The sequence below is a fragment of the Drosophila eugracilis genome, unplaced genomic scaffold (genome assembly GCF_018153835.1).
Source record: "Drosophila eugracilis isolate 14026-0451.02 unplaced genomic scaffold, ASM1815383v1 contig_2147, whole genome shotgun sequence".
Classification (NCBI taxonomy): Eukaryota; Metazoa; Arthropoda; class Insecta; order Diptera; family Drosophilidae; genus Drosophila; species Drosophila eugracilis.
The window spans coordinates 894,459-909,576 of NW_024573030.1; the positions used below are offsets into that span (position 1 = coordinate 894,459).

At 39.2% G+C, this 15,118-nt stretch overlaps 1 protein-coding gene and 1 long non-coding RNA gene across 2 annotated transcripts in view; both read right to left on the minus strand.

Moving 5' to 3' along the window:
* Positions 1 to 13,323, minus strand: part of LOC108103544 — a 51,022-nt gene extending 37,699 nt beyond the window's left edge. Inside the window, exon 1 of the long non-coding RNA XR_001772226.1 lies at positions 13,172 to 13,323. This is a non-coding gene — a long non-coding RNA (uncharacterized LOC108103544). The remainder of the gene's footprint in view (positions 1 to 13,171) is intronic.
* On the minus strand, positions 3,691 to 4,269 carry LOC108103540. Its single transcript, XM_017209069.2, has one exon. It carries the CDS (start codon positions 4,111 to 4,113, stop codon positions 3,817 to 3,819), a length of 297 nt encoding a protein of 98 aa, XP_017064558.1. The 5' UTR covers positions 4,114 to 4,269; the 3' UTR covers positions 3,691 to 3,816.
* Positions 13,324 to 15,118: the final 1,795 nt, after the last annotated feature.

A 15,118-nucleotide genomic window follows, 5' to 3' on the forward strand; every position in this document is an offset into this window, starting at 1 on the left:
GATTCCTTCCAAGCCAAATCCTAGGAACAACACACTGAGACTGTGAAAAAGCGCCAAGTGCACTCGAGGTAATTTGATTTAATTGTGCGTGCCTGCCTCCTGCCTGCCAGCAGCAACAACAATAGCAGCACTCCAGCCAACACAACTTGCAACAACTTGGCAACTTTTGCTCATATGTTTTGTGGTCGCTACGTTTTATGCCCTAACAAAAGGTATCTAAACTTTGTAAACTTAAAGATTTGGCTTTTTATGGCAAGAAATTGGTGAAAATAAGAGAGTATTCTGATTAAGTTTAAGAGTTAAGCTTTTACTATTACAAAAAATATCCCAACCAAAAGGTAAATTTATATTGCTTAAACAGTTTTTGATTATTAAGTTTTTTTGTTTGTCACATTTAGAAAATATTGTTAATGTCACGTTCTCAATTACATTTAAGCCTGCAAAACTAAACAAACAAATTGCAATATTTAAGCCTCTAAAATAATAGTAGAAACCTGCTTTAATCACCTTGTTTAAACTAAAAACAAAATCATTTCAAAATAACAACAATTTAAAGGTATTCTAAAAGTCAACCATCAAAGCAAGACTTTTCCCCTCTGATTTTTTTCTTATAAGAAATTTACAAGTGCCGAGAGTGTTGGCTCCTTTTCCTGGCCAGCTTTGGTAGGGTACCAGCCAGGTTAAAGGTTCCAAGTCCAAGTCTGAAGCTCTTGAACCCCGTACCATCAGCCTGCGATGGCCTCTGCCCCTTCTTGAACTTGCAACAGCTTCAAGTTGCAAGTGTTTGTGTGTGTGTTTTTTTTTCGTGTTCACCATGGTCACCATTGTGTCGGAGTTGGGAGAGTTTATTAACTGCGGCTCTAAGCTTTTCCTTCTCTTTTTTTCTATTTTCCTTGTTGCCACTGGTTTCTGAGCTCCTGCATAAATCATCAACGCAATGGCCTTTAATGCATAATTTATTTACCGGGTTTCAGGATGCCCCCAGCTGTCTCTGTCTGCGGTTTTCCTATCTATTGCTATCTATTTTAGTTTTTTTTTTCGCTTTTAGAGCTAAGCAAATTTATGGCTGACGAGCATTTCCGCTTCCGTTTGCAATTACAAGAGCAGCAGCTAAAATAATAATAACCGGTCGGCCGTATAGCCTCATCAAGAAGTCGGCCGCATAATCAATTATTCCCATTCGAATGGCACCCAACATTGGGGACGATTCATGAATTTGTGATTCAGAAGGGAATCGATATTGTCATGCCATTACATTATATACTTCGACCATGTCATGACCATTCCAAAATGGGCTCTTTTTTGGCTATGATATGGCCAAAACACCTTTTTTTGCGGGTGGAAATGAAAATAAATCAGATTTTGTATTTTTGATCATCTTTTTTTGCATAATCTCAATTCTCATCTATAAGAAAGTTAAGTCAATATATAGCTCTATGTAAGGAAAGACAACTTATTTTTCAGTATTCTGAAAGATCAGCCAAGAAAATGGGCTTTTATATTACCCAAAACTTTATGGAAAAATTAAAAAATTAATTTGAATTTTAACGTTTTTTAAGGTTCACATCCATATAGAACAAGATCGCCAAATTTAAATGTCAACGGCAAAGAAAATGTAAACTTAAATGTAAAATATTAGGCGAATGTAAATTCATGTAAATTTCATGTCAACTCCATGTGAAATTTTTGCTCACTCGAGGGTACCAATAATTCTCAACTGCTTTTAGCAGCAAAGTAGGGACTTAGGCTCTTCGGACAGCCCATAAATCAGTCAAGTCATTTCATGGTGAGTGTGTTAGTGCAAGTAAAGTGTTTGGAAGTAGTCCAAAGGTGCTCCAATGGTATTGCTGGTACCTGGACTCCAGGAGGATGCAGTGCATCATGGATTTTTTTTCGAAAATCCATATTTGTGATTTTTGATGACGTTTGACACTAGATATATATGAGGATTCCTATTATACCATGAATGGACTACGGCAACCAGGAAATCAAGGTAAGTGTCTATATGTTTTTTATATATTCTATAAGCTGAGGGGTATATTTGCCCTATAACCCGAAATGTTTACAACGACTTGCAAGCCGCCAATGCAATGTGGGCGTCTTAGAATAAGTGAAGTTAACATAAGTTTGCCCTACTGTGATCGCTGCCAGTCTGACAGCTCTGGTGACCAAATACTTCTCTGCTTTTGTTTTTCTCTTTTTTTTTTGGACTGCTAGCACTGGGATTTTATGGACCACCCACATGGAGATACTTCGTTTCTCTGGAATATATTTGTCTACTCTCAATTTCTGCGCTGGAATCTAAAACCTTCATCATTGGTCATCTACCTTATTTGCGGGTTGTCTGGTTACTTAGCTTGAAAGTTATTTATGTAATTTACTAAATCTATCTTTTTTTTCATGGCCAAACCAAAGAAACTAAGAGCTACCATAGATTAAGAGTGATATCAAGAATTAAAACTCGTTGACATTGGAACTTGCCTTGAACTCTGTACAATAAATGGACTTAAGAGATCCTACGGAAAGTTTGGTTTTTTTTATCAACAAAATAAAATAAAATAGTATCTATAAAACTAGTTTTACTTTTCCTATAAATACATATTAAAATAAATATTAAATCTTGGGACCCTCTAGCCTAGCTTATCTTTGACTTCAATGATCTGTTTTTAACTTTGAAGACATGGAGTTCCTTAAGACTTACCCAAAGAATTTGAGCCTATGTTGCGAATGTTAATATCTTTGCTAAAAAATACACCATGAATATGAAACTAATCTATTACCAACTCAGGCCAGCCTCATCTACTTTCAGTGAACATTTAACAGACGTTTTCTTCTCATTAGAAATTTTATGATTATTTTTCTTGATGGGTATTACAAATATTTATAAATCAGGAAGGCTAACTGATTCCCAATTATTTTCTAACAAATTCAAACAAATACCATTCAAAAGCCGTGAAACATTTGATCTAATCAATTCGATGGAAACTAAATTAGGATTTCATTGCGAGGTTCGCGACTATCGGCAATTGCAGAACAATTGAAAAACTGCATATGCATCTGTACACATACACACACACACTCTGGCAGACACACACACACACACATCTCGCATAAATATTCATAATTCATAGTTCATAATGGCATTTGCATAGGCAACCAAAAAAAGACTCATGGCCCTGGGGAAAATAGTAGGCTATGGCAACAAATTCAACAAAATCAGATCAAAAATTAAGCATTTCTCCTCGAAATTTGAACACCGCCACTGCTGCCCCTTGGATAATGTTTGATTTTTACCGCTTAATTTATGATTTAATTGCATATTTCGCGGTGCAATGCAAACATATCCACCACCTAGCATCCACACACCGCACCACTGTGGTTGCTACCGCCACGCATTTCATTTAGATAACCGCAAATATTTGCCACAAAACGCGTTTGCCACCAGAGGGCCAATCTGGTGTGACAAAATCGCTGCCACACCCACACTTCATGGCCGCCCAAATGTAAATTAATGGCTAGTGCCACCTGAATATCAAAGGCAATTAAATACATACAAAGCTGAAAAGTATATACGATTGTTGGTAGCTTCACGATGGCGAATTTGAAGAACAAGAAGAATCTGAATCAGTTTTAGAAGACTGTCATAGAACATCCTTCCCTCTTAACCTTCCCTAAAATAATTCTCAAAACTGAATCTTATTCAGTGTATTTCAACATCTTTAAAGTAAAGTTTCGGGCTTAATGCTTTTCTTTTCTTGTTCTTGGAGTGTTCTGATCCCATCGCGTAGAGTTAAGTGGTCAGTATAGGGTGCCCAATCAGCGGTGTGTCGTCGTAGGTCCTAGAGCGCCTAACAGTTCGCCCAGACGACGAGAGCGCAGGGAGAAGAGGTTCCTTTGACGCTTCAGTATGCCATATTCCACGGCATCGTTCAGATAGAGTTTGACCTGACGATAGAAGTCTGTATCGTTGCGCTTATACTGGTTACCCAGGACGAAGTACAGCTCCGTGTCGGTCATGGGTCGACGGGTTTCCTCCAGGACGTGTAGAATAGATCGTAGCAGATTGGGTACCAAACTACGCTGTTGCGGCAGTGTCCGAATCTTGTAAGGCATGGTTGGCGAACTTCAACCATGTACCTTCTATTTTATTTTTTTTTTTAAATTTTTTCACTTTTTTTTTTTTGGGTGGGGGAGAGGAGAAAAACCAAAAAGTGTAGAAAGTGTAGAAAAATTTTGTGACCGACTCGGAGGCCGGTCTACGTCGTTATGAGTCTGGTATGGGAATGAAAACCTTAACTGCCTGTGACATTTAACGAAACGCCAACTTTTCCTGATTTTCCCAGCCTACTCTATGCTTTTCTGGACCTCCTTGCGCCGGTGGTGCTTGCTTTGCTTTGCCAGCAGACTCACTTCCTCATGGCCAATTAATCAGAAGGCGGCTGCAGCGGGTTGAACTTGAATGACCTCGAGGCATAAAAACGAAAACTGCGACAACAAAGGCAACAGCCACTAAAGTAACAAAGACCAGGAAAACACGGCACTCAGAGAAAACTTGCTAGGAAAAGTTCAAAACAAAATGCCTTTTGAAAGTCAAATAATTTGTTTAACAAAAAATATATATCCATCTAAACTAAGTTATCTTTTGATTAAGATAATATAACAAGTATGGAAATCTTCAGGTTACTCAATTCAATTCTTCAAGTGTAGCCAGGAAGCGAAGGGCCCACAAACATCAAGTGACATTCGAGCAGAGACAAAAAGTCATTATCACGGCGACGTCGTGCCGCTCTCATCTCCACATCTCTACATCTCCAGTATCCAGTATACCCACTCTTTTTCCCCAGGATTCACCTCCTCGTCCTCCTGCTCGTGCCCGTGTCCGTATCCGTATCCGCATTCGTATTCGCATTCGCCTCATGTGCAGCATATGGAGCACGTGGTTTGGAGTCATAGTCATCGTCATAGCCATCGCCACATCGCCGCTATAGTCGCCGCCGTCGTCTTTGTCGCCATGTTTTTTTGCCTTTTCCGGCATTTTGTTTACGATTCCTTTTTGTTTTTCTGCTCGTACCTTTTAGTTGTAGATTTCAGGGGTATATTAGCTTCGGTAGATATTTGTTGAATGTCAACCAGTTCCCGCCACAAACCCCTTTCATGGTTAGGTTTTTGGGCCCAAAAATGATTAAAATTTGAACTATAGCTAAGGATAGATTGTTCCGATTATGGAATGCCATACATCGTTGAGTTCGTAATTAAATTTCTCACAAACTTCTATTCACACTTTAAAAAGTCAGAATTTTGCAATTTTTCACAAAAAGATGATGTTGCCCCTTATAAAAAATGCGGAATTGGTTTTATCCAGATTTTCCCCCACAAAATGAGAGTATTCTTCCCATAACTAAGCCAATATTGGTCAGAATATGGCATCCATTACCACGTTGAGCTTGTTTTCGAATTCCTAACACATCTGAATTCAAAGTTGAAAAGTTGATTCTTAAGAGTATCAGCCGAAAAATGATAGGGAAGTAAGTTCTGATCGTTAGCTACCCAAAACAGTCTGTCTTTAAGCTGATCGGCTTGTTTTGACTAAGTTATAGGATGATTCTTCCGATTGCCCAGTTTTCGGAATAAAAAATGTCAGCATTTATTTTATTATCTCTATGAAATCAGCCAGAAAAATCGTAAGCTTAGATTATAAACAAAGATAAACAACCAACAACAATAGAAATTCAAGGTATCAAATAGTCCAGACCCCAAGGTTATACCTATTCTATTTGTTTTATTTTGCGTAGCGTTTTCTGGGCTCCCCAGCGTACGCGGATTTCCTTTCGAGATGGAGTTGGCAGACGGCAGTTTTCCCTGAATGATTTTCACTTGTTTGTTCTTGTTGTGTCCTCGTTGGCTGCTTTGTTCGGCGGCTGCCCCAAAGGAGAAAGCCGACCCTGTTTTGCAGGACCCCAACTTGGCTTGGATATACATATACCAAGGGATGGGGGGTGAGGGGTTGTATACTTGTATGTATGTACAATGCCCCCCCTTCATCAGGAGCAGCCGCCAAGTGCAATTGTCATAAAGTGTCATTGGCTGACGTCGCGTCCTCGCGTCCTAGCATCATATCCTTTGTGCAGTTGTTGGTGCGGTGAATCAACTTAAATGAGTATCCGCTTTGTAACTACAAGTGCGTGGCTTCGTTTTGTTCCCTTTTAGCCTAACATCTCGGTAACCAGCGTAGAAAATTGGGGGAGTGAGCCGCCAGATGCCGGGCAATTGGCTTTGTGTACGATTTGGCTTTGTTTTGGAGCCCAGGTCTAGGTCTAGGACTCGAATGAAGGATGATGGCTGTAGACTCAGAGCTCAGAATGCTGGACAAAAGACCATAGACCCAAGCGAGGGAGGGGTCGGTCTCTCATTTCAGTGAAAGCAATCGAGCGAAAGAAGCCCCTAAGCGAAGCCTTAATCCAAGATAACCAAAAAAAAGAGTTCAACTAAACCTTTTAGCAGTACAGGAATTTACAATTAGTAACTGTGGCAAGATAATGGCAAGGCGTGATTATGTAACCTTTGTATTATTAAATAATCTAACTTCTTGTCAAGCTTATTAAAACAGTACCATACACTTTCCATAACTATCCAATTTAAAATAATCTCCATAGTTATATCCCTCTTCGCTCCGCAAAAAAAAGATATCTTAATTGGAACTCTTGAAGTCTAGTTGGCGCAGACTAACGACCTTAGAAGTTACATTTGCTAATCAGTACGTCGTAAGAGCTTAGGGTTCTGTCGTTGCAAAAACATATTTCTCTACTTTGCAACTTTCCCGCCGCGAACACAACTGTACTTTTGGCATCTATGCAAAAGCGTGGGACAGGCGAATGGAAAAGTGATTTATATGGCAACATTGTCAAGCTTGGGGGGAGTGGAGCAGAAGGCGGGCCGGGCAAACTGAAGACGAGACGAGGCCCCACCTCGTCCTTAAGCGGCTTATACGTACGTAACTGCATGGGCGAATTATGCTGCATCGCCGCAGGACTCGCATAGTGTGTTCCCTTCTACATGGCAGACGGCCAGTCGCCCGTCGTCCGTCGCAAAAGTTTCAACGATCCGATCCGATTTGGGCCTCCAAATCGGGCACAACGAACTTGGTCAACTGGCACTCGGCCAATGCGGGAGCCCCATTGAAAGTGACAGCGACAGGTGGAGAATGTGCAGAAAAAAAATAAAAACAGGAGGAGACCTCTGTAACAAAAACAAAAGCTAAACAACATTTTTGGATTCCCCATGGGAAGTACCCAAAGGTATCCAGAGATATCCAAGGATATTTTTCGCGAATTGAATATAAACCCTAGCTCCGCATCCCCTCACGTCCATTGCGAACAGAAACAGAGAAACAATTATAAGTGGGGGGGGGACGGGCGGAGGGAGAGAACGGCTCCAAAACAGCTCAAACACATAAATGCCAGCCAGGAATGATAAATTGACGCTTGACGGGAATGCGAGAATGCCAGAGAGAGCGGACTCGCGATGGGATTAAGCTGGCAGATACGACAGCCACTAGGGAATGGGATCTGCACTGGGCGAAAAAGCCAATTTCTAGGTATCTACTAACTTTAGATCTTGGCTTAGATAGCAATGTTTTATTAAATACCGAATAAGGTAATGATTCCTTTCACAGCTCAAAATCATTATTACGATAAAATGTAAATCCAAATCTTTATTTTGCCGTGTAAAACTAGGAACTGGGGTTAGATTCGTTTGGGTTTGAGGGCCAGACATTGGGCGACATTGAGCAATTGCCGTGCATAAATATTGCGGCACTCACTCACACATGCATCTCACATAGAACTCACACACACACACACGCACAACACACACTCATACATGTGCGACAACCACCTGTCAGGATGAGCAAAACATAAACAAGCAACGCAAATCAAAACAAGCGACGGCGCCTCGAGAAAACCTCCGCCGAAACGATAGAATCCGGCAACATGTTGCCAGGATATGTTAGGCTCATGCGCATTGGGCCATCTACATGTTGCCTATACCGAAATGTATCGCAACTTTTCGATGTTGCCAAGGGACATAAGGCAGGAAAAAACCAAACAGTTGCACCTGCGTGGAAGAAAACCTCAAAAGCGATCGGCTACTTGTTGATTTTTAAGTTTGGATAAGGGAAATTATTAACTAACTTTCTTCCAAAAGATATTTAAGTAATGGCTCTTAGGTAGTCCGACTCTTAATAGATCTTTTTCTAGCCCCAACCGCCCCATTAAAAATGTTATTTACTTACACAAAAAAAAACCTAAAAAAGAAGAGGATCCTGTGTCAGGCTTAACAAAAGTCATTGCCAATGTAGGATAGTCACTGCTTGGCCATATAATTACTGGGAAATTCCATATTAATTAGTTGCCACTTTAATCCCCGCCGCATGAATGGGTTTGCATTATGCATGGAAAACACACAAAAAACTTTCGCCATTGCTCTCTCTCTCTCTCTCTCTCTATATACATAAATATTTATTCCTATATAAATATGTATATATATATTGTGTATATATATATCTATGTGATGATAACTTTTTGTATCTGGTCAGAAGGTGTTTGTTGGTGTTGGGGAATGAGTGAAATTGCTGGGCAAAAAGAGTGTTTAATTAGCATATGGCGGCAATTAATTAATTTGCAACGCGGCGGCCAGCACGCCATCAAGAGAGAGCCCCCAAACAGACCGCCGCCCAACCCCTTATGCAATTTTCATATTAAATCAAAGATTATTCTATAATTAAATGTGCACACACACACAGAGACACACACACACAGAGCTACACACACACAGAGCTACACCCACACTGAAAAAAAGCGAGACGAGAGTTTAAAGTAGGGAAAATCCCTTAAATTCATCCCATTGAGTTGGAGATTTCAAGGAAATTTGCAACTTACAACTGATTGAATAAATAAAACTCGAGCCTGCCACACTGATGAGGGCCATTGAGGGCATCGACGACGATGACGACGACGATTGGTTAATTGTTGACTCGATGAAAAATGAAATTAATGAGCAAAAAGAGCTGTTGGCAGTTTTATTTGCCCAAACCAAACCAATTCAGATGCTGGAAAAATTGGCCATGGAATTGGATATATATATGTATATATACTCGGATATACGATTGCAATGGATTTGCCGCTTGGCTGTTTGGTTTTTGGCCACCGCAAAGCTGTTGACAGCATAATCGACTTGCACTTAAAAGCGGCATCCAGCATCCAGCCAGCAGCCAGCAACCAGCAGCCGATGTGTTAATTGAATGACACATTATCGCGGTTCGAAAAATGCAATGGTCACCGAATCGGATGCCAATTTAAACGATTCGTCAAACCGTACAGATTCCAAATAAGGCTGGCAATTGGCCTGGAAAGGCCCTAATTGATTGCCAAAGATAATTACAGGATTTCTGTTCTGATCAAAAGTAAATTGAATATGTCCTTTCATTGGTAACTATTTGTTTGTTAAGCTATCTTATCTTGACTTCTTGGTCATAATTCTTAGACATGCAAGCTCTTGCGGAAGTGAAAAACCTAAAACAAATTCTTTTAAATAAACTTCCTGCATCCCCCCATCAACATCATTATTCATTGCCCTATCGTATCGACTTTATAATTTGCCTGCAATCAAAATTCGTTTCGGTGGAAAATTAGTCGAGGCTTTTGTCTGCGGCAACCGGATGACAGAATTTGGCTTGCAAGTCATTACAAGTTCATTGACATGTCATCCATCTCAATTTGGAGAAAGTGAGATGGCAGCAGAAGAGTAAAAGAGAGAGATGGTACGTGATGTGTCGTCCCAGTCTTGATGTCTTCAGCATCCCCAACATTTTCCTTTCTTTCTTTCTTTTTGTTGCCTTTACCCCCTGTTGCTTTTGACCGAAATGACACACTTTACGAGCGCTTGCCTCATTTTAATGCAAATCAATAAATTTATATACAACAAACATTTGAATTGCCAGCACAGCTGTGCAGCTTTTGGATCTTTCGGTGGGGGGGTTTTCCACCAATGATTTGGCGGGGGACGGTTTTTCTCATGCAGAGAAAAAAGAAACGGAAAGTTGTATAATATATTAGAAAAGCACCTCATCAGTGTTAATAAATCGGATAAGTTTTGATGCTAACTTGATTTAGTCTTGAAAATATTTCAAAATAATATAAAAATAATAATTAAAGCTATAAGAAGTCTCTTACTAACCAAAAGTACATCAAATGTCTTGATTTTTTCGGTGTGACTGAAGGACATTTACAGGAAAGGGGGCTCTTCGTAACTGGACGGGGTCCAGTGCCCCTGGCACTTGAAGTTTTGCTCTTTTCGCTGCTGTTGCTTTTTATTTCAATTTCCGCCCACAAAATGAAGACAACAAAAAAACAGAAAAAAAAAGGAGAGTGCCCGAGAAGACAACAACAAAGACAAATTTATGCCACATTAACAGCTAAAAGCTTTCAAAATGCGTTTTGCTTACGCCAGAGGGCATCGAGTGGGTGGGTGATACTGGGTGGTTTTCTTCTTCATTTTTTTTTTTGCTGAATGTCATTGCAGGGGTGTGATCAAGCTCCAGGGAAAGGGAAAAAGAAGGGGGCGACCCAAAAACCGAAGCACAATTCTTACGACTTGCGGAGTATAACCAAATTTTTGGCACATCTTGTACACTCCCCACACACACACACACACACACACACTGAAGCGGACGAGTGGGGAGTTCTCAAATGAGGAGGTTGGAGGGTGGGGGGAAGGCTTCCTGAAGGCAAAAACAAAGGCATTAAATTTAACGCGCCAAAACTTGTGCCATTTCTGGATGCCTTCGCCTCAGTTGCTGCGACAAATTTCAGTTAGCTCATCCGTCGACTGCTGCATTCCTCTACCCCTTGATACACTCACCGAAAAGTTGCTTAATTACTTAGTACTCAATCATAGAAATATCTTAAATGATCGTTTATGAGAAGAGTTAAGAGGTGACTAGAAGTAACTGCTTTCTCGAACAGAAGCCTTAATAACTTTTACTATCAATTAATCTAGCATTTTGAAAAACAATTCACTAATTTTTCTCCATGCCAAAGCCCTTCGTTTGGGCCAATGTTTTGTGCCAGGCTGGCGGGAGGCAGCTTGTAACGTCAAAAGTGCAGCTCAAAACTTCAAAACGAGCAATGTGCCAACAGCCTGCCACTGCCACTTTTACACCAACAACCAACCACCCCCACCCATTCTCCTGTACTCTTCGACGACCCTGGGATATGGCCCAAAAACACCAAACACCAAACCCCAAAACCCCCCAAACATCCCCCACTCTTTATATCCGCCCTTTAGCCAGTTTAAATCCTGTCCTTGCATGCGCTAAAATTAAGATTTATGAAGGCTGTAAAAAAACAACAGCGTCACCCAAAAACAGCAACAACAATTGCTTTTGACGAGGGAGTGAAAGAGATGGAGAAAAATGGGGAAGAAGAAAGGCAGAACATAAGCAATGAATGCGCCAAAAAATTTTAACACCCAAATGATTACAAATGAAGGGGGTGCGAGAAGGATGGGAGATCCTTAACTTCAGAGCAAGAGGCGGCACAGAGGATAAAACGGCACAGTTGTCCTCGTCAATTATATGCCCCTGTTCCATTCCGTTTGGTCCGGAATTATGTCGTTGGCCAATCTGTTTTACGATCCCATAGCCTGAAACAGCTTGCAACGAGACTTTTACTCGCAAAAACAAAAGGAAGAAAAAATATTCAGAAACAGCAAGTGAATATTAAATAGGATATAAACATTCGAAACAAGAAATAAGCAAGGAAATATGTAGATTAATTCTAGAAAAATAATCAATATTATTCATAAGAGAGTAAAAGCATCAATTACAAAATTGAATTGTAATTGAAAAGCTGAAATTACGCTTGGTCTAAGACCCAAAAAGGACAGATTAATTTCACATTCCATGGCGCACACACACACAATTGTGGGCGTTCTAATGCCTGGGCGTGGCATGCTAATTAATACCAACAGTTCGTCGCGACCCGCATAATTAATTGACTAAAAAATATTAAATTCACAAAACAAATTTAAAGCGATTTTCCTTGTCATTATGTATTCTGGATTTCTCTTTTTTTTCCAACTTCTTCCCTCTGAGTGTGTATGTGTTGTAATTTCAATTAAACATTCAAAAGTTCATTTAGTGTGCATGTAAGCCGAGATTAAAAATTCCATCTATTAAGTGCATTAAAACTAACAAAGCAAACAGAAAAATAAAAGGAACAACAACAAGGTGTGTGGGGGGGGAACTCTCCAACAGCCAAGTGAAAATGTCACAAATTTTTATTAAATTAATCGACGCAAATTGAAGATGACCGAGAAGCATGGAGGGTGTACGGCGGGGGGCAGCGATGTCAACGAATCTGTCAACACATGAACACAAGTTCGTGCTAGCCCCCCCCCGTACGATCCCCCCAGGAATGGGGAAAAAGTTCCTTTTTGACCTGCTTCTTGATTGTTGCGGGAAAACGGAAAAATGGGAAAATGGCAACGGCAACATGGACACAACAGCCACATCATGAACAGCAGCCAAAAGGAGAACAGCAAGAACAAGGACGGTACCAAAAAGCCAAACTAAGCGCAGGTAAATTTAATTATGGCAACGGCAAGCATCGAGAAATAATAGAGTCAACTGATGGGGAGACACTCAGAGGAATTCCTAGTAGTAAAATTATATAAAATAAATAATGCTTAGCTTAAGTCATGTTTTTACAAGTATTTACTGTAATTATGTATGTTTGGCAAGCCAAACCTTTAGTGCCAAAAACTAGGAAACAACGGCTATTGAAATGTTTTGTTTCGTAAAATATTTAAAATTAATTTTACGTACTAATTCTTATATTTTAATCATTTGGCAAGCCAAATTTGTAAGGCCAAAAACTATGAAACGCAGATAATTGAAATGTTTTGTTTTGTAAAATATTTAAAATTAATTGCTCCAAATAACTATAGGTTTATGTCTACTTATATACATATTTACGTACTAAATCTTATATTTTAATCATTTGGCAAGCCAAATTTGTAAGGCCAAAAACTTTGAAACACCGATAAGTGAAATGTTTTGTTTTGTAAAATATTTAAAATCAATTTCTTGATATAAATATACCTTACCACTTACTCTAGTTTTCCATATAATTCAATAGTCTCATTGCGATTCATTGGTTTTGCTATTTCTTTCTCCACACTTTTCGAACTTCCGAACTTCGCATTTCAATTTCTCAGCTTTCTTATGTACATATGTTGTTCATACACTCACACATATACATACATATTTGCACTTGTCCCACGAAGAACCATTTGCATTAGGGCATAAAACATATAAAAATTAAGAATTAGAAGAATATTTAACGAAATTATGCCAGACACTTACCTGGGATCCCTTTTTTTCATTTACCTTTCAAAGACTATTCAAAAGCCAAAACCATACTCACATAACTGTAATCTGCAAGCGCAACTGTTTACGAATGACCAGAAAGAACCGAAAAAAAAAGTTTATTGCGCAGTAGCGAAAAACGAAGGAGGGGACAAAGTGGGCTGCCAAAGATCTTCGTCTTGCATCTAGATATAAAAATTAAGAATTAGAAGAATATTTAACGAAATTATGCCAGACACTTACCTGCGATCACTTTTTTTCATTTACCTTTTAAAGACTATTCAAAAGCCAAAACCATACTCACATAACTGTTATCTGCAAGCGCAACTGTTTACGAATGACCAGAAAGAACTGAAAAAAAGTTTATTGCGCAGTAGCGAAAAACGAAGAAGGGGACAAAGTGGGCTGGCAAAGATCTTCGTTTTGCATCTCTTTCCCGCCCCTTTAAAATGTTTATATCTCTTTTTCGGCAATGCATTCATGTAATCAATATGTAAAAATATGAATTAGGCTTATTCTTTGTATGTTGTAATCGATAAATATTTAAATATAATTTAAAGTATTATATCTTAGGGTCACATACCAAAATTTTCAAATTTCTTAATGCTTTTCATCATCATCACCTCGCCTTTCTCTTATATACACTTACACACATACATAAGTACATATGTACGTCATACATAAGAATATATATATATAACTCACATACAGTTACACTCACCTAACAAAGCATCACTTGAATTTTTGCATAAAAACCTAATAATTTAACACTATATTTTCTAAACACAATTCAAAACACTGACTTGCGATCACGGCTTAGCTTAAACACTTTTAAAAGAAGAAGATCACACTCAATAGACGACGTAATCTAGGTGCGCACCTCTCCACGACTGACAACTGACTGAAAAATTGGAGAGAACTTCACGGACCATAGGAGAAGAGAGGGTTACGGTGTTAGCAGCGCTGCCAAATATCTTGGTTTTTCTTCCTCCCACTCATTTGGAAGCGCAGTTGCGAGAGAACGAGGATAACAACTCAAAAGAGCTTTCGAAGATCTTTGTTTTGTTTTGCTTTTTCTTACTCATATTTTCGCTTTCTTGCCAATGCATTTGATTAAAGTTAAATAAATACTAGAAATAGTATTATGTGTGAATGTAATTTAGGAATGCAAATATGAATGAAATGTAGAGAACAACATGTAAAGGGGATGAGGCGAGAGAAAAGGCATTACATATGCGTTTTGTCTCCTCCTTTTCTGTTTACTTGAATCATTTTAAACGAAATTAAATATCAATTAAACACGAACTAAGAAAGGAAGGTTAGGGAAACCTATGAAAAGTAATACTGTCTCTAATTAATTAATATCAAACAATAATAAGCGAAATTTAAACTTGTCTATTCGTTTGGCGCTGCAGTCGCGGCCCGTTACTCTGAGCCAGCAGCAGCTTACATTAGCTGTACTTTGTACAGTCCACTGTTGTTTACTAAAATGCGTATATTTTGATGGTGACGTCACATTTGGCTGTTTTTGGGGTTTTCAGCTAAATGAATGTACATATTCAAAAGTTGTTGAGTATTGGCAGGAAATTAGAGACTATTTCTTAGAGAAATAAGAATAAGCGAGGGATATAGTAAACACTGAAATGTAAGCTTCTCTATTCGTTTTACTGTTGCAGTCGCGGCCCGTTACTC